The sequence below is a fragment of the Narcine bancroftii genome, chromosome 7 (assembly GCF_036971445.1).
Source record: "Narcine bancroftii isolate sNarBan1 chromosome 7, sNarBan1.hap1, whole genome shotgun sequence".
Taxonomy (NCBI): domain Eukaryota; kingdom Metazoa; phylum Chordata; class Chondrichthyes; order Torpediniformes; family Narcinidae; genus Narcine; species Narcine bancroftii.
The window spans coordinates 98,955,892-98,977,010 of NC_091475.1; the positions used below are offsets into that span (position 1 = coordinate 98,955,892).

The window sequence follows — 21,119 nt, forward strand, 5'->3', positions numbered from 1 at the left end:
AACTGAAGCAAAACTTCTATACTTAGATATTCAGTTCCTTTTTGCTTCTTGATTCAAGCACATCAGTCTTTTGTCATTCCATTAACCTTTCATTTAAATAATTTCATCCACCACCATCTTTCTTCAGTCTTTAAAGATTGAAAATAATTTGCTTCCACTCTAGTTCTGCACGTTCTAAGGTAATCATTTGAGACCATTCAAGACCAACATTATTGAATTTAAGTACTTATTGTCACATATACAGAAATAATGCCAAAAAACATTATTTTGCATGCTATCCAGACAAGTCAACCTACACTTAAGAACAGAAGGTAAAGCAATAATAAAACAAAAGTGCAGTCGGGTTTAGCAAGCCAAAGAAGGCAGGGTGTAGTATTACAAAGACAAATTAGAGACAATAGAGAAAAGTACTGTTAGTAGGGTGCAATGGCATCATCTTTTACCATTGAGGTCCATTTAATAGTCTGCTAAAAGCAGGAAAGAAACTATCCTTGTCTATGTCCTTTATGTCCTTAATATGGGAGCTGGTGCAGTCTTTCTATCTTTTAAGTTGTGAGGTTCTCAATGATTTGACTCACTATTCTCAGTGCAATTCCAAATTCTTCCAATTTGTAAGCTCTAAGGTGGAAATTCCCATGCGTTAGTGGAGATGGTATACATTTTCAAGGAGGCTTTAAAGTATTTGTGAATAGTTTTGACTAAAGACCTGGCAGTTTTTTGACATGACAGAGCTCAGATCAGAACCTTTGTTTCAAGAGCCTAGATTTAGACATGAAATTGATGTATTCTGGCCATCAAAATTAAAATAATCAGGGTATCAATGCTGAAGAAGTAACTGTCTTTGGTTCATTTATTTTGTCATGAGATTTGGAAGATTTTCAAGATAAAGTGTGGTGGAAGAACTTTGATCTTTTAGATGCCTGGTGTAGCCAGTCCTTGGCACAGCAATATGCAGCAGGGTTTAGTGTTGCTAGGTAGACATTGCTCTTTGTGCTAAAATCAAAGTTTTGTCTACAAATATTATAATCCTCAGACAGCCAAAGGTTGTGCAGATGCACTGAAAACAAAGATGATTTTCATCATCAATGTCTGTCTTTATGGAGGAGTCCCTCACATTCGATAGAAAGTCGTCAATGTTTTCCAGAAATTCTTTACACATCATGATTGTCATGGGGCAATGTCATACAGCAAGGAAGATTACTAAAAGACATTTCTTTCTTGGATGGTAAGTGAGCAGCCTGTTCTTTTTCAGTGAACAAGTCCATGATAACTTAGAGCTCAGCCTCTAATTTGGCTTTTTAATGTTATTGGGATGTCAGTGAAAGTGTTATACAGTCATGGGCCCTCAAGTCATGAACCATAGTGAGCATTGACTGTACCTTGATAAATTGGCTCTCACTGGTATAAGCCCTTGTGAGAATGTGAATCATTAAAGAATCAGCATCTTTGGATTATCAGTGAGTCGCTGGCCCTCTTGTTTGCTTTCCACCCACTGACTGTTGTTTAGATCAACAGTATTCTGTCTGTCTTCATTTCTCATGTGGCTTTGGAGCTGTATCTCGTCTTTTGATGAATTGTGAAGTTTCTACTCCAGGAACATCTTGCAATTGCCATTAGTTGGCTTCTGAAACTCATGATCATTCTGATTGCAGCAGTCCTGATCCTGCCTGCTAGAAAACTCAAAAGTTTCTTCACAGTTGCAAATTATGGTGGATTTCAAGGCCAGCTAAAGGTCATAGACTTTCTGTGGCTCATGTTGTTGAGAGTCATCAGATTACCTGTGAGGTGCTTGCTGAGGTGAGCTATCTCTGAGGAGTGTTTGAGGCATTCAACTTTATTTTTTTTTGTGGCAAAGTTTTCAGTTGCCAGCCTTATGAACTTCTCCTTCCCACTATTAAGCAATCTGCTCTCTGCCACTCACTCTATGGTTTTTCCTTAAAGTAGTTTTCCTCCGCAGTATTACTTCATCCTATGAAAAATACACAATAATTAGGCTGCTTTCTTCATCTCTCCAAATCTAAAGCCTCCCACTTCATTCTGAATGGTAAAAGTAATCCAGTGAGCCTTTTAATTGTAGGCAATGCATGTCCTACAATTCTCTACTCTAAAGTCAGGAGAGAAGAGTTCGTGTTTGTTCCCACCACAAAATGAGATAATCCTTTCAGTTGCTTCCTCTATTTGCTTGTCTTCTGCATCCTGGCAACTCCTTTGTCTATCTCCCAGGCTCTTTCAGATGCTGACGTTTACAACTCTGTTGGTTCATACCTATTCTTTATGACACCAATCCTGTCACCTTGAGTCTGGAACATCAAAATCCTGATAACCAAACTATCCTTTCTGTCTCCAGTAATAGGATGTTCTCAGCTCTTTCCGGTTGCTGCCCACCCCCCTCACCACCATTAGAGGAGGGACTTTTTCAAGTGGTCCGTCACTATTTTTATTCATCTCTTTTAATTACTCTGAAATCTTGAGTTTCCTTATGCTTTACCTTGTCTTCTCCACAGTTCCATGCTCATATCCCTTCACTGGAATGGTTGTACTTTAGGAGGTAATGTCACTACTTATTTCTTCACATATCTTCTTTACATATCTAAGCTTTCTGCAGGCTTTTATGATAGGATACCAGCCAACTTTGCAATATGTTTTTTTTGTGGCCTGAATGCAGATTCCAAAATTGATAATCATTTTTATTTTTTTCCATGCTTTGTAGATACCCAACCACACCATCTTGAGAGCTCCCTATCAATCTACTCAATAGTATCACAGTCAATGTGTTGATCCAGTAGCTTAATGCAAACAGGAAGCCAAGGCTGATTGTAAAGACTTGGACCCACTGTAACTTGCCCACCATCACAGTTCGACAGCAACTCCTCTCCTCTCAGCTAGGCAACAGGATCAGATATATCAAGCTATATCGACTACAGCTCAACTTTTAACAACATCCTACCTTCAGTGCTGGTCAACAAACTCCAAAGCTTGAGCCTCTCCAACCCCCTCTGCAACTTCCTTATCAGAAGACCACAGTCAGTATGAATCAGGAGCACCAAATCCTCCTCACTAAAAATCAACACAGGCACACCTAAAGAATGTTTTACTCACTCTACACCCATAATTGTGTGGCTAAGCACAATTCAAAAATCTATAAATTTGCCAATGGCACCACAGGTGAATCATAGGTGGCAATGAGGAAATCTACAGGAGGGAGATAGATCAGGTAGTTGAGTGGTGTCACAACAACTTTATACCCAACGTTAGCAAACCTAAGGAGCTGATTGTGGACTTCAGGAGAGGGAAATCAGGAGAACATGATCCAGTCCTCATCGAGGAGCCAGCTTTGGAAAGGACTAAGAACTCCAAATTCTTGGGTGTCAACATCTCTGTATCCCTGGGACCTCCTTGTTGATGGAATCATGAAGAAGGCTCGCCAATGGCATGAGGAGTTTGAGGAAATTTTATACATCTCCAAAGACTTGCAATTTTCTACAGGTGTATTGTGGAGAGCATTCTGACTGGTTGCATCACTGTCTGCTACTACACAGGACAGGAAAAAGACTACAGAGGGTTGTGAACACATCAGTCTTCACTCCATCGAGGACATCTACAAGAGGCGGTATCTTAAGAAGTCATCCTCTATCCTCAAGACCCCTCATCACCCAGGCCATGCCCTCCACACTGCTACTGTCCGGAAGGAGGTACAGGGGCCTGAAGGCAAACACCCAGTGGCTCAAAAACAGCTTCTTCCCCTCAGCCATCAGATTTCTAAATGGTCACTGAACCACAAACTCTATGTCAATTTCTCTTTTTTCTCACTATTTATTCTTAAAATATAACATAGCAATATTTGTACCTGTAATGTTGCCACAAAACAACAGATTTTTGGACATGTTCATAACAATAAATTCTTTGACAATAATTAAAATAATTTTTTTTAAATATTAAAAATGTAAAATAAATTTGGTTCCTCCTTCTAATGAGCAAATAACATGCATTGGATGCCTTTTAACAGTTCCATTGCTGTTGGATACTAACTCAGTAAACTATCAATATGGCAGTCTCCTTCCATAGATTTCATAATACTACCTTCAGTTAACTTAATTGCAACTGCATGATATGGTCTGAATATTTAATCATTTATTTCTATTTAATGTTTTACATAATGTTTAATTTCTTCCCTCTGCATTGTATTCAAAGGCTGGAGATTCATGCTTGCATTTTTGAGCCATACAATTAAATTGTATGAGGTTTGGAAAGAGTTTAAAAATTGATGCTTTGTCTGTGATTCAGTACTGCAAGAAATCTTATCATATTTAAATATTTGGTGGTGGTTGTTTTTTTTTTTGGCAGGAGTGCCCAACAATCATCCAACTAATACTGAGCCAGAATGCTGTGATGTCAGATGGGAGACCCAACTTGCAGCTTCAAATAAACAACCCAAAGGCGGAAGAGGAAAGAACAAGCCAGTATTGTGCCACAGGTCATCACTGACTTCGTCAGCTTCATCAAGACTGTGTAACTCAAGACTCAAGCTGTGTGTCCTGGTACTTATTCTGTTACATACTGTGGTGACAGTCTCTGCAACACAGACTAGCACTGGATTGGGCTCTGGAGGGGTGACCGCTTGGGAAGATAACTCAGCTAATGATGAGTAGGAACCTGTGCTCTTTTTCACACAACAAACCCTGTGTTCAAAGGACCACAGTTAAGACTGATAGAAATTTGATCCTTTAGCCTCTGAATCACACTTTGCCAGATCATCTGGATGACTGAAATAAACACGTGAGACAAATTCATATCAAGAAAGATGCAAAACAAGCTTTTACAGATTGAAAGACTGTAACATGACTAATTTCTCATGCCATTTTATACAAGTGTTTTAATGTTTAGACTTTTTGTTTGTTGAACAGTTTCTCTAACCTAAATTCTATCTGTATTTTCAGTCATAGTGTTCCTGCATCCAATAGTTCTTCTCCTGTTATGTTACAGTAAGGCAAAAAAAAATACTACATCAACACAATACAGAAGATATTATTCTTCCTTTCTCCCATAATAAAGTTCTTTGTTCCTGTTTTATGTCAAGTATTCACAAATTGATCTGTTCTACTCAAGGGTAAGTGAGAAAATCAAGCCAAATCATATTCCATGCAATATATGCCTGCCTCTGCCACTCTCCACTAACCAGACGAATGGAACAAAACAAGTCAGGGGACATTAGTCAGTGAAGCAAAATGTTGTGTTTTTTAACTGTTACGTGAAAATGGCATTGAATCATTGTCAGTTTCTTGAACTTTAAGAAATATTCTGGCCAGTTCCTCAGTCAAATTCCAAGTCTAGAACAAATCAAATTATATAAGCTATCTCATTGTCAACCTCATATTAGCAGTCAGCTGGATTCTTTTTTTTTGTTTTCACAGGATAAACAATTCTTTCATTAGCTCCATAGATTATTTACTTCAGTCGAAGACGAATGCTGGGGACTTCAGTAGACAACTTATCGAAACACCTGAAGGTTATTTGATGGCTCAGTCATAAAAATTAGCACAATGCTATTCACTTTTCAGTTCATATTATGTTCCCAAATGTCATTGCTATCAGCAGTAACGTTTGGAAGCCAAACTGGTTTCCCACACAAACATCTCTACATTTTTTTTAATGCCTGTGTCGCATAATAGGGTAGAAGCTGCATGTTCTACTTTCTAATAAATGCGCTATATCTTGAAACAAATTATAAGAAGCCAGTTTTTATTTTTCATTGATGAACCAGAAAACAGGTTTTTGATTAAAGGGAAAATGAATTTCTTTAGTTTGCCACTTTTCCATTAAGTAGCACCAAACAAAAAGAAAAATGGTTGGAGAGATATTCAGTTGTGCCTCCTGATCTGTCAGGTAATTGCTAACAAAGTGTCCAGATGATTCAATATATGTCACTAGATCTATATATAATTAAGATCTACTTCATGGAAGGAGCCACATATGAGAAAAGCCTTCAGCACCTTGATTTATCTGTAGAGCTAATATTCATGAATATGCCCCCTTTTCAAAAGATGGCATTGGTTATGTGATTTTAGCAGTTAGAGTTTGGGCATTTACTAATGAAATTCTCCAATTTGACATTACCGTTGTCAGAAAGTTGTTTTTCTGTAGGTTTCAGCCTAGTTGAGTTCCAATTTATGGTTTTGTTTTGGTCATTCCATGTAAACATTCTTTATCATTATTTTACCTTGACCAGGGGCAAAGATGGTGTAATTGCATTGCACCACTGGCAGCGAAACACATGGAAGGGTGAATTTTATGTCTTTCCCGATGCATGTAAAGTCATGGCTAAACTGAATAAAAAGTTTTGTTTTGCATGTTATTCAGGCTCATCAACTTGTCCTTAAATACAGCAGATAGTGCAATGATAAAACAAAAGTGCAGGGTGTCATGTAACAGAAAGTTAGAGAGATCAGAATATAATTGAACAAGACAAATTGCAGGGTCTAGAGAAATATACAGTTAAAGCAGTGCAAGGGCATCATCCTTTCTCAATGGAAGATCTGTTTAAGGGCTTGATAAAGATAAAAAGAAGCTGTCCTCAAATCTGAAGGTTTGTGTGGAAATGTATCAGCTGCCTGATAGAACATTACTCCAGTTTTGTAGATTCTGGGGGGAAAAAAATGTTTCAAATTATCCATTCATTCTGACTTCAAAGAACAATAATGATAAAGTCAATTGTTTCTTCTTTATATTCTTTAACACCATCATTTCCACATTTCCCTTCTGCTGTGATTAAAAAAAACATTATGCATTTATAAACAATTCACCAAAGCAATTTGTATTTTAAATGTTTTCTGCTATATATGCATTGGCAAAGTAAGATGAAGAAAAATCAATTCACATGATGAAAATGAAATAATCCACACAAAACTAACCAACTTTCTGTAATTAACTACTATTCTATAGTCACTGTCTGAAAAAACTTGAAGCAGGAATCATCTGTCCAAACCGTAAATGAATTGGAAAAGGTTGGTTGGCAGGTACAATAGGTTATATAAAAAAAATGTCAAATGGGATGTGGATCTTCATTGGTGGAGTGATTGAATTTAAGAGCGGGGGGGGGGGGTTGTCTTCTACAGTTAAGGGCACAGATCCTGGACTTCTTTCTTGATAAAAGATACACTGGCTTTGGAGGTGGTGCAGAGATCCACCAAGTTGATTTCAGAGATGAGTGGATTGCCTATCAGGAGATATTGAAATGCCTGAGGCTATACTTGCTGGAATTCAGAAGAATAAGAGAACATCATATGGAAACATAAAACAATGAATGGGGTAGATATGATAGAGACAGGAAAGCTATTTCCACCTGTATGTGAGTCTAGAGTGTGTGTGTGCGTGTGTGTGAGAGAGAGAGAGAGACAGACAGACTCAGATAGAGTTTTGCATAGTAAGAGACTTGATCTTTTAAAATTTAGATATGCAGCACAGTAACAGGCCCTTTCGGCCCACTAGCCTGTGCCACCCAATCACACCCAATTGACCTACAATCCCCAGAATGTTTTGGATGATGGGAGGAAACCAGAGCCCCAAGGAAAAAACCCACGCAGAAAAGGGGTGAACATACAAACTCCTTCCAGGCAGTGCAGGATTTCAACACCAGCTCCAACTTTTGGCAATGTAACAGTGTTGCACGAACAACTATGCCACCCAATGAGCTAAAAGTTAGAGGAACAGTCAGAGAGGTGGAGCTGAGTCCATGGTCCAATTAGCCAGGATCTTACTGAATGGCCTATTCCTGCTCCTATTTCAAATGGACTCTTCATCACTTTAGTCTATCAAAGCTTTGGTCTGGACAGAACCATGAGTGGTAAGACAGAGCAGGATAGATCTTGTTATCAAATGATGTTAACCAACAGCAAATTTATCCAAGAGAAATATTAAATTGAGCTTGCCACAGATCGTTGAACAGGAAAATTGATGGGTTTAATCCAATATGAATGACAAACCTTTGGTAGGTTCTGCTGCCACCATAGATTATGCCCCTTCAGATTGAAGCCTTAGTGTTTGTCCCAGGCATGTTTCAACAAAGTAACAGCAATATTCCATTTTCAATGTGTGTTGCCAGTGAAATATAGAACAATGAGGAAAATGCTGAATATTGATTTCCAACTGAATTATTGCCCTGAAAATTTTGTGCACTAAAAAGAATGGGGTGGATAATGCATTGGCAACACATTAACCAACAACAGTTCACCCCTACTGAAGGTTTCAGTTGCATCTTGTAATATGCTACCAAGCCCTATGTTTGATTTGTGGTGTCTGGCCATTGGTCTATTTGTGCTTATGCTTGACTAAGGGGATGAAGCATTGGAGCCTTATCATCTAGATGGGGAGAGATGGAGACAATAGATCTGGAAAAAGGATGGTGATGGGTAGGAAAATTAATGAGAAGCTATCAAACTGAATCTTAGGCACCAGTGGATTTAAAGGGGAGGGGTTGCAGGCCACTGGATTCAATAGGGAAAGTAAAGGATTTGGGGGATCAATAGATTCAATGGAAGGAACAATTGGGAACTGGCAGGTATGATAAGGACGTTGGAGGACTGATGAGGTGATTGGAGACCAGATGGGAGTAGGGGGTGAGAAGGTAAAAATTAATAGCCACCACATTCACTTGGGAGATAAGGATTAAATTCAATGAGCAGGGAACTCAGGATCCAGAAGATTCAACAGGTAGATTGCAGCGTTCAGTCTCGGGAAATCATAGGGTCTTTGGATTGGTAAAAATGTGGAGCTGGGGTTGGGAGTGTCAGGGAGAGGGCAGGCTGTACAGGAAAGCTATTTTGGCTCCAAATTGGAATGACACTACTATTAAGTTTAGTCACTGAGTTCCATGGATCCTAGATATAGAACAGAGCTTACAGAGGATCAGTGGCACTGATTTACCTGGGAGCAGTGGAACACCAACAGTTCCATGTACAGCCAACTAAAGTCAACCCAATAAAGACCAATATGTCAAGAACCTAACCTTCAGATTATGTTTATACTGATCACCTCCCAAAAATAATAGCAGACTAATAACATTTGCAGGACAGGATATCTTCCTGTCTTTATGAAGCAAATGCATTCAGAGTTTAGAACCAGAAGAATGAATTTCCAGCGCTGTGGTTCCCACTAATTGCAGTCCAGTTGGTGCCTGATGTGCCAGCAAATTGTTGTGTATCTGGTGACGTGAGGTGGTAAATTCAGGCAGGTTATATTTTCAGCATGCAATAATTCTTGTAAAATTTTTGTATAAGCAAGACCAGGACAATGTCTGATACCAACTGATAAATACTTAAATTTACCACGAATACGTCCTGAGATGGAGATGAAGCTAATGAGTCAATGAATTATGCTTTCCAATGTTGTATGCTTGCAAAACATTCCACACCTTAAAGTGTTCTGTATAAGATATTGACTCATTTGTCTTCTGGGCTGAGTTGTTGTTGCTGCTACACTGCAAAGATTAACTGTATCTTTTCCAAATAGATTACTATGGTTACACTGGACAGACCATGTAAATTTAATGTGGAATAGACAAATAGACAATGGCCCTAAAAGGTGAGGAACAGGGTAACAAAAATTATAGTTCCATTTAAGTCCACAATCTACTTTACAGTGAATCTTCATCAAAAAAAATTACAGTAGGCATTGGTCCATATGGGGACTGGATAAAAAAAGGTAAATAACAGAAAAATAATGTTAATTCCAATATTTTATACTTATTAATGAATATTTTCCAATCATACATTTGCAAATTTTTCTGATTTTTAAATTTAAAAAATATTGGGTAGAAATAAAATGTATTTGCTTCTCAAAAAATATGATACTTTTGAAAATGTAATTTTGAATCAACAATTATATTCTCAGCTTGTCATGAATGGGATATCAGTTTACTTGTCATATCTTCTCAGAAATTGCTCCATATGTTTGCAGAAATGTGTTTTGTTTTAATCTGTTATATTTGCAGATTTTGCTATAAAGAAAATGTTTAATCAGTTTCTTACCTTTTTCATCCAATTATTGTTTTGTGCTTAATAGAGAAAAACAAAATTCCCCTTTATGTCAAAATCTGTTCCTTGAACAATTTGCTTTACTGTTGTACTTTTAAAAGGAGCACATCTAAGGGCTATTTTTTCCAATTATACACAATTATGTTTCATGTACTTGAACTATCTGCCTCTTTTCCCATATTTAATGAGGAATACACTGGATTTCATTCAATTGTTTAAGTACCACGAAAAAATTAATTTACGCTGGTATGTGGGTCAGTAACTGGAGATCGTAAGTTTAGGATAATTTAGGAAAAAAGGTCCAGAGGGGAAATGCATTAAACTTTTTTTATATACATATATTAGTGAGTTGTTTCCTCTGGATTGTATCCATCACAGTGGCAGACACATTTGTTAGTAATTTTAAAATAAGAATTGAATATCAACTTAAAAATTTTGGAAATTCATCAGGAAATAGTGGGAAGAAGAACCTTTGATTATCTATTTCAAAGATCTAAAACAGTTTGATACTCCAAATGGTCTCTTTCAGCTCCCTCAAACTTGTTCGTCAAAACTAACCAGAACAATACTATCCCTCAAAATCATGGTTTAGTTCATTTCACAGTGTTTTAGTTTCCCTTGAAATAGATTAAATTACTACATGGAAAATGTTAAAATAATTAGAAGTGTCACTGGTAAGTAATAATGTTTGTCACAACTGTACACGTACATTTATTATTTCAAGCTGCAACAAAACACAGAAATGTTGCATTGAAAATGTGTACCTTAATTATGCAAAGAGGTCCCTCAGTCCTTAGAAACTATTAGTGTTCTTTTCACTTTCTTGAATTAAATATCTTCAAAAAGATGAAAGTTAGGAAAATTATTTGATACCAGCTGTGACAACTATTAATACAGTTATTCAAGTTTATTCTATATAGTGTTAACAAAATGGTGACCTCCTGCAGAAAGCGAAAAATACATTGTTTAGCTAACACTGAATAAAAACACTGAAACTTCATTAAAACATATGTAGCAGTAGCTCAAAGGTTGAGAATCCCTTTTGATTGTTTTCTTCAATCAAATAAGTGTTCAGTCAGATAAGATTAGGATATATTAAAACACAGAAACTCTTGGTATTTTTGTAAATGTCATTACAAGTTCCCTTTGAATGAAAGTAGAAGTATTTCTGTCCTGGTAGTATACTTTGTTAGATTTGAGTACATTTCGTAAAAACACACAGATCCTGTGATTTCTGTATTCTGAAATTAATTTGAAATGTCAAGCGGTTATAAATTATTGGATAAGAAAAGTTACAAAAAGAAGAACAAATAACAATAATATTACTAATTTTTAAGTAAACAGAGAAAGATTTAATTAGATTTTGTATATTTAAATAGGATTTGCTTCCTGCCCAAATGACAATGCAGAAAAGGTTTTGCATTTTGTTCTGACTATGAAAGTAATAAAAAGTTTTGCGAAATTGGTATTAAAAATCCTTTAGTGATGTGTGAATGTGATTTTATTCAAATGGCAAAAAATATAATAGACTCTCAAGTCAATTATTATGATGAAAAGCTGATATTGCTTTGACAAGGGCTATAGACTGAACTAAATAAATCTCATTCTGCAAATGTCATAGCATTAGCATTGCAATCATTTCCACGTCAGAAACTACCTCAGAATTTGTGAATATATAAAGCACATTGTTCTCGACGTACAAAATTCCAAGCAATTAGTCATGAGGAAGAGGAACAGTTGTCACGAAACACTGAATGATTTAAGCATTCCATTAATGTTATAAAATTGGAGCTCATTATTAACATTATTGACAAAAAGGGTCAAGTGTATTTCAGAGATGTTTCAAGGAATTTTATTTCAATAATTAAGTCAGATATTTCCTAATAAATTCAAAACCTTAAATCTTTTAGATGGAGACACATAGTCCCTTGGTTTGCCAAAGCTCCAAATGGCCCATTCATATTTCTCTGCCCTTGCTAACTCGCACTTCAAACAATTTGCAGCATTAACTTAATTGAAGCTGACGAGGAAACTTGCTCACAGTTCCACTTGAACAAAAGTCTTGGCTATTATTACATGGTTTAACATGCATCAATAACCTTTCCATGATTGCACCACAAGCCAGTATTATATATGTAAGACAGGTGGACCCTATTTTATCAGGATTGTTTAAATTTTAGCCAGTCATGTTATTTTCATCTGGAAATTTTTCAGCAGAAAGGTTTATCTTGGCATAAATTCCAATCGATTTGTTTATTTCAACTTGATCCAAGCCCAAAGGAAACAATATTGAGTTTAAATCATTTTGGGGCAGGCTAGCTGGATGCTTCTGATAAAACAAATTTATCAGCAATCTTTCATTTGACAAGAAATTCACTCATGCAGCATAGTTTATATATCATATGATTGAAAAAAAATTCTTTTCTGAAGTAAAATGTAGTAGAGACCATTTCTTGCTTGTTTTGTGCCATTTTGAAAAGACACCGAGTTCCTTCCTGCTGTGCATTGAAACTTTGCATTGTTATGTGATATCTGCATTAGTCAAATGAAGCCATTCCCCAAACAAAATACCCTTTACTTCATTTACACATCAGTGAAGTGAAAGGAACATTGTCTTGAATGTGGACACTGCTGGGTACTGGCTGGATCAGTGTGACTTCAGTTTCCATCACTGGATTGAAGGCCCTATGCAGGCAGACCCCAGGTCACGTTTGGTACTCTCCGTCAGATGACTTCTCCAAAAGTCAGAAACATGAAGGCTATCCTTCATTCCAGATACACAAATAGCCATCTCAACACGATATCCCATCATTCATTCAAGTGCCTTGCCACTTGGTGTGGGTGATCATGTCTCTCCATCCATCACAGTCTCTGACCCTCCAAATAGTTGTTGTTGCCTCGTCTGTTTCTAACCATCATGTTTATACATCTATCATTTTCATTCTCTATCTGCCCATGCTTCTTTTTTTCCTTCCAGCTTTCCAGTTTTAACTAAATGTTCTAATGTATCTCTTCACATGATGTGTCCAAAGCATTTTGATTGCTGTTATCTGATTCTTTTTAGCCCATAGCTAAACAAATGAAATATTTATTTTATCCAGTTATGAATGAATATGACAAAAGATTTTATTGTTTCTTATTATTTATTAAAATTCTGTAAAAATGTACAGGAGAATTCAAGTAAAGTCATAGTTCCATAAGTCAGGGCATCTGTAACCTAGACAGCCTCTTTGATCCCCTTTGATCTCCAGCTTATCCCCCTCAAGCCATCCATCATGTCCCAACATCCTGACTGCTCTGACCCAACCTTATCAGGCCATGACAACAGAATTGTCTCTGCACCCATTCCCCAAGCTCCGTCACTTCACCCCAGCCCTAAATCCTGCAGCAAACCTCTCCTGCAGGTCTTGTTCGATGTAACCTGATAGCTACAGATGATGCAGCACCCAGCTGCTCCTGGTCCCAGTCAAGCCTCCGATTAGTTGCCCACTCATCTACCCTAAGTCCCTGTAACCACCCTTGGTTCTGAATGCCACACTTTCCTCATGCACAAAGAAAAATAGCTTGCAGCAATTTAGAGATGAACGAGAAAGCATGTACATGCTGAAAATCTGGAGAAACACACAACTCACTGGGTCAAGCAGAATCCATGGAAGGCAATAGATATTCAATATTTTAGTCCTAAGCCCTTCAAGAATAACAAGATATGGGGAGAAGCCTGAATGGGGTGGGGGGCATGGAGAGGAAGACAGGCTGGAAGGTGGTTGGGGGGGGGGGGGAAGAAATGGGGAAAAAATGAGATACTAAGAAGTGATAGAAGGGAGGCTGAGAGCTGAGGAAGATGTACTTTGAGAGAAGGGATGGGGTGGTGAGCTGGAGGAAGGGAGGTGTGGGTGGCAGGCAAGTAGAGAGGGTATGAGAAGTGAAAGAAGAAAAGGAAGAATGGGGGCAGAGAGATAAGGGAAAGGAAGACAAACCCATTCCAAAATGGACATGTTTATCCATGCCCTACTGCATTGCCACTTTGAAGCTGTAATGTTTCTTCTATTGTGATAAAGAAACTTGGGTTATTTTGTATTACGTATATTTTACTATCAATTCATGACCTTGTGGGACACATTGGTTTTGTGTATCTAACCTGAGGTGGGCATTCTGTCTCTGACATCCTCTAGTAGTCAGAAGGATCACCAACTCCAAATCACCACATCCCCTTTTCTTAAGATGTTCACTCTAGCAACATTACAAGTTAATACAGTATTCATTTCAATTGAAAGTTAAACATAAATACAAAATCAACAGCACAAGCCTTGAAGTGTGGGTCGTGTATGGATTTTTCAACACGGGTACATGTGTCATCACTGCTGGTCGACTACTGTTGAGCAGTGTGGTGTTTCCTCTGTTACTGTGTAGGCTGGATCTTCTGCATTTGTCTGTTTTTGCAGCATCACTTATGTTTTCAGCAGAATCTTTTAAATCCTCCTCAGTATTTGACTATCCTCTTTTCTGACAGTATAGGATCTTGGATTTACTCCTTCCAGAACAGTGGTCTTCATGGCCCAGTTGTTGGAATCTCTGAGTCTCACTGTGTCATGTTGTGCTAGTAGCCCTACGCTTCTTATTGACTTGTCTTAGTTTGCTTTTTGTCTCCTTTGCAGACACTGTTGTTTCTGTTTGACATCTCTGTTCTTGTTTGGGTCTGCAATGTAGGGAAGTGTGGTATGTCGTCTATGCCCTATCAGGAGTTTAACAGATGACATGCCAATGTCTTGTGTTTTCTTGAGCAGCTGTTTAACTATTTTACCACTTGACTGAAGATGCAGAGGTCTTGAAGTCACATGTCAAAAAATCATACTCTTCTGCAAAGTTCTGGAATTTTCTACAACTGTAGCATGGTCCATTGTCACTGTAGATGTTTTGAGGAATTCCATGTCTTGCAAAGATCAATTTCATATATCTGATCGCACAGGCTGCAGACATGTTGGAAAGCAGCACAATCTCTGGATAATTCGATAGATGGTCATTAACTAGCAGGTAATTTTTTCCATCCAGGAGAAACAAATCAGTCACAACTTACTACCATGGCTCCTCTGGTAAGTCAGTTATGGCCATGGGTTCCTTTGGCTGCTTTGCATGATGCTTCAGAAAGGTCTCATAGCTTGATGTCAGCATTTATCCCTGGCTAATAAACAGCAGTTCTGTCCTTCCTCTTGCATTTTTCCCATTCAAAGGCACCCCTCGTGCAGCCTTTGCAGCATCTCTTCTCACTGTGATTGAGGAATGACAATTCTGCTCTGTCTGAGTAGAAGCTCATTGATGGGACTCAGCTCAGTTCTGATGTTGCAGTATGGCTGACATTCACCTCTAGGCCATCCTTCATTCAGATTCTTGATGATCTTCTGTAGATCAGCAATGAACTGGAATTCACTGTCTGGATATTGTTCTGATGTCTGGCTCCTCATTTGGCTCCACCCTCACTTACCCCAATATAAACCCTGGCTTTCCCACCTTACCTCCGATTCACCTGAGGAATATTGTGTCTACTGGCCATTGATTGTGAGCTATTAATAGCTTGTTTGTACTCCTCATTTGTTTCTGAGTGCAATCAGTTGTGTTACAAAAACCATGTCCTTTTCTGTTTCAGCTGAGATCTGCTTGGATTTCATATCAGATACAGGAAGAGATTCAGTGATCAGCTTCACATGGAGATTCACTTCAGTCTCTGTGGAACCTTTATTGTGCTCACTCTGCATCACTCTGGATAATGGATCAGCAACTACAATAAGTTTCCCTCACCTGTACACCCATTCAGAATCATAAAGTTATGCGGAGAAGGCAGGGGAGTGGGACTGAGTAAGAGAATGGATCATCTTATGATGGAATGGTGGAGTGGTCTTGATAGACCCACAGGAACTGTGGACGGAACTGGGGATACCAGATAGAATCCCAGCATAGTCACTGAATTTAAATTCCAACAATAAGTTAAAGCTGGAATTTGATACCTTTTTTATTTTCTTTAAAATGTTGACATACAGCATGGTAATAGGCCCTTCCAGCCCACATGTCCCTTCTCCCCAAATACACCAATTAACCTATAACCCCCATCCGTTTTTGAAAGCTGGGAGGAAAATGGAGCACCTGGAGGAAACCCATGCAGACACAATGTGAACATACAAACTACTTACAAACAGCGCTGGATTAAAACCCAGATCACTGGCACTGTAGTGCTTTGCACTAGCTGCCGCACTAACCCTCCCACCCCACCACCACCAACCCCCCCCCCCAACCACCACCACCCCCCCCCCCAATCCTCTAACCATACAGCCCCCAACGTTCAGGTATAATTTTCAAAAACTGCAGAATTATCAGAAAAAAAATGTGTTTTACATATCCTTGATGGGGAAAGAAATTTGCCATTTTTTATCTTAATGAAACCACAGTAAAATGGTTGATTGTTAAGTATCATTCTAGGATCTGGCACTGTGCAAGACCCCTCCACTCAGATCAACATGCTGTACATTCAATTGACAATACATCTGGTTCAACCAGCAACACCCATATCCATTGAATGAATTCATATAAAAATCAATTAAAGCAGTCCATTCATGTACTGAATGATAGCAATCTCAAAACATTGGAAGTTAATAATAAAGCCACAGGTTTTTTAAAAAATCCTAGCAATCAAAACCCCTTTTCCACTGGCATCTTGTCCCAGGAAATAATTAGGAATTAATCGGTTTAGGGTCCAGTGGAAAAGGAAAACAATTAGCATGCCGGCATCAAATCAGGCCAGGGATTGATGGCCTCTACCCCTATTCATATCCCTGGCATTAGCTGACACCAGAGTATTAATTAAACCTGTGGAAAAAGGACAACTTCCATCCATTTCATTCTGTTCGAAGGTAGGGTCTCCAATGCCCGGGATGAGTTGTGTTCAGTCGAAAAGCAGTCAGTGTCCTGGTTAAAGGTGGCTCAGTGGAAAGAGCACAAACAGCTTCCTATCCCAGGACACGGCATGGCCAATTAACTGTAATGCCAGTGGAAAAAGGGCTGAGGGAAAGATTGAATGGTGCTTGACCAAAATTACTAGGTTCACAATGCACATGGCAATAAAACTCAATGGGGTGCACAGTTTTTCAACCACATTAATATGATTTCAGCAATGAGGCTTCTCTAAACTGATGGTTACTGGTTAATACATAATAGCATGGAATCATTTTTATAAATTACTAGACAATGGTGATTAGAGCAAGACTTCACTTCTCAAAACTGAGGTGCACTGTCGCTGCAATTGATGGAAGAAATCACTTCAGCTGCTTTGCTGGAAAATTTGACCAATCAAGATCAAATTGGACAACCAGAATTTTCCAATAATTTCCCCAAGATTCCTCGAGATCTTGTCAGATGACTGATGAGGAAGAAGGAGCCCCTCTGCACAGGGCAAGACATTGCAACAGTGTTTCTGTAGAAGCAGCCTTTGGGGGAACAAGCGAAGGCAGGGATCTGGCACATGCCTAATTTGCTGCTGAATGAAGAAACTAATCAACAAAGTCCATCCCCCAACATTATGCCACTAGCATCACACAAATGTTTCATTTAACACACAGCCTTCATTTATCTACCAATACTCCCTTTCCGTCAGTATTTGGACTGAGCATTCAAATAAGCCATCCACTCCAAACTTGTGTCTCCCAACTTATGCAATCTATCATAGTCAGGTCTTGTCCGGTATGGGGACACCAATTCCCCTGAGCATAAAACCCTCCAAAAGATAGTGGGCACAGCCCAGGATATCACAGGTAAAACTCTCCCCACCATTGAGAACACCTACAGAAAACATTGTTGTCAGAAAGCAGCAGCAATCATCAAGGATCCACACCACCCAGCTCTGTTCTCGCTGCTACCATCAGGAAATAGGTACAGGTGCTACCAAGACTAGCACCACCAGGTTCAGAAACAGCTGCTACCTCTCCACCATCAGACTCCTCTACAACCATCTCAATCAGCGACTTATTTAAGGACTCTTGATATTTTTCCCTGTATTGCACAGTTTGTTTACATTTTTTAAATTTGTTTACACGTGTACATTGTCAGGTTTTTTTGAACTGCAATAAGTAGTGATTCTGCCTCGTCTGCAGGGAAAAAAAAACTTGGTTGTATGTGATGTCATGTATGTCTTCTGACAAGAAATCTGAATCTGAAGCATGGCAGGCTTACACTGTGAAATACTGATCAACACATTGCCTTTCCCTGATGGGAAAATGGCTCAAAATAAATCTTGCCTCTGCCAGACATCTGAGATAGCAAATATAGCTTCAATGGTTGGCATCCTTGGAGGTGAGATTATGAGAGTTGTTACCACAGAGTTCGTGATCAGGAACAGCAACATTTATATTTATCTAATCGTCTTTTCAATGTCTTCTGATTTACTTTAACATTCCTCTCTAGTTTACCCCCACTTCAGCTCAATCTTGGCATTTTTGCCCTTTTTCTGGAAGCTGAGAACGTTCACCTAATCTGGTGAAGTAACTGATTACTGAAAATGATGATGTGGCATCTCAGGGTGGAATAGGATCTGATGGAATTGTCAATTATTTGCAGACCTGGAACAGGATCTGATGGAATTGTCAATTATTTGCAGACCTGTGATGCACACTTTTCATAATGCCACCATGGATGGAAGAATCCAGCACAAACATTTGTGCAATGTGTTACAGGCCGTTGAGGGGAAGTTAGATTTCTTGGTAATTAGCTGGTTAGGATTACCTTTTTATGAGTGACATGATACATTCTCCTGATTACTGTTTGAAATTAATACTGTGTTCCCTGCTTTACAGCCAATGAGTGGTCACTCATTTCTCCCTTTCAATTTAAAGAAACCCAAAAATAGGCAGTGAGGACCTAGATGTGGAGGGATCATGAAGCTAATATATTGTGGGTAGGAGACTTTGGGAAGAGGACCACTCAGAAAATGGTCTTCACTCACATTGTATTATTCAGTACCTGCATGCCCTGTTATACCAAATCAAATTATGTATTCCTGCCACTTTAAATATAGGCGGCAGAGAAGTTATCCATGTAGACATTACCAATCTAGTCCAAGATAAAGTTCAATAGAGAGGCAGAATTAATGTTTTAATGGTCTATATGAGGAACAAGGAGAAAAGAGAATAAAACGTAAAAATTTCCCATGCATTGACATTCTTCCAAAATGCAGTCTCACTTAGGACCAGTATCTCTGCCCAGCCTCATCTATCCCTACTCTGCTGGAAGTAAGCAGTCTATGACAGGGCCTTATTCACTCTTACACTCTTCAGAATTTGAAGCAAGAGATAGAGCCACCTGCGTTTACCTCTTCAGGGTAACTATCGGATTCTGAATGGAGTCCAATGGTGCAAGGGTTTTCTGGGAATCCCTGCTTTCCAATAGTTCCATAGGCCCATTTTTGGGAGGGAGGAATAAAGATGAACGTAGTTATTTACTTCAGAAATATTTGTTTTCTGTGATATTTCAATCATTCAAGTGTTCTTCATGTTTTGGTTGACTACATTTTATTTTTTAACAATTTTCTAATGTTTTCATTTGTAATAGTGTATAAACATTTCTAGATATTAGGAACACACAGGTCATTGAAAAACTTTTGACAATTTTAACACACACTAAACCTGGGGCTCTGAATTTTCTTTGGAGATTTAGTGGAACCATTGAAAGGCCCCTCTGAAATACATCACTCCAGGATCTGGCACCATTCAGCATCAGGATAGTGAAAAACAAGATTACTCTCCCAGATACAATCAAGATAAATGCACCACATTAAAGTAGTTTAGTGGCATATTGCCATTTGCGGATCCATCCAGGTTAATTTTTTTCCCTCAGTTTTGCCTCATGCTTTATGAAAATGCACATACTTCCCACTAGAGGGCTCAATAAGACCAATCTCCATTTGCAAGCTGTTCTAAAGCAATGGAGAAATATAAAAGCTAGAGATGCTGGAATCTTGAGCAAAAAAAAAATTGCTGGAGGTACTCAGAATGGCATGGTGAGTCAACTTTTTCAAATTTAGACATACAGCATGGTAACAGGCTATTTTGGCCCGCGAGTCCATGCCGCCCAGCTTACACCCAATTAACCTCCACCCCCAGTACGTTTCGGATGGTGGGAGGAAACCTGAGCCCCCAGGGAAAACCCACGTAGAGAGTACCATAATCACTTTTCCCCAACCTCCGTGCCACCTTGTTCCCCTCTTCCTAATAGTTTCTCACTCTCCCTATATCTCCATCTCACACTTTCTGTCTCGTACCGCATTAGCTCCGGGCTTCTTCCCCAACTTCTTTACCCTTTTATATATATTAATTCACCTTTTTTTCATAATCTTGAAAAGGTTGCAGACTCTAAACATTTCTATCCATGGATGCTGTCTGAAATCTGCGCAATTCTTTGTTTGTTCTAAAAAACCGAGTGGGAACATTTTCTCGTATGTTATACATTTCAATAAAGTGTGTGCTCTTGCTGACCTCAAAATAGGCTTGAAAGGTTTGTCTGCTTTAAACATTGATCAAATATATTTTAAAAAATAGCCATAAGCATTGTAAATCATGTATTTATAACTAATTATCTGCTTCTCCATATTATCTGGTGTCTGCCAGAACACTTATCAGAACATAACAGAAATTCATTTGAATTTATGGAGAAGTCAGCTGTGTAGATTATGCCCATTTTCTTTTTATGATAGTAGTTAATCACCAGAGGAAGTGAAAATCAAGAGGAAGATGGATTAATCCAGATCACCATAACACCATGGCAGTTATAATGAGGTGAAGGTTGGAATAAGTTTTGGCAGCAGAAGTTCCTGTACCTCCCACAAGAAATTACAATTGGGTGGCAAGGGAGCCATGAAGTAATATTATAAGTTCTAATCCTAGAATTGTTCTTGAGGTTCATGAGTACAGACTGTTAATAGGATCTAATTTCTAATAAAGCATTTCAGCTCAAGGATGTTATTTTGGGCTTCTGTCTACCCTGTCCTTTGCTGCCAGCAAAAATTGTCAAATTTTCATCATTATGCTCCAATTAAAGCTGTCAATATTCACTATA

At 38.5% G+C, this 21,119-nt stretch overlaps 1 protein-coding gene across 1 annotated transcript in view; it reads left to right on the forward strand.

Moving 5' to 3' along the window:
* LOC138739133 (NALCN channel auxiliary factor 1) overlaps positions 1–5,428 on the forward strand; it is a 735,665-nt gene extending 730,237 nt beyond the window's left edge. Inside the window, exon 3 of the mRNA XM_069890630.1 lies at positions 4,345–5,428. Coding sequence (XP_069746731.1) covers positions 4,345–4,649 — 305 coding nt within the window. The 3' untranslated portion in view covers positions 4,650–5,428. The remainder of the gene's footprint in view (positions 1–4,344) is intronic.
* The last annotated feature ends 15,691 nt before the right edge of the window (positions 5,429–21,119 follow it).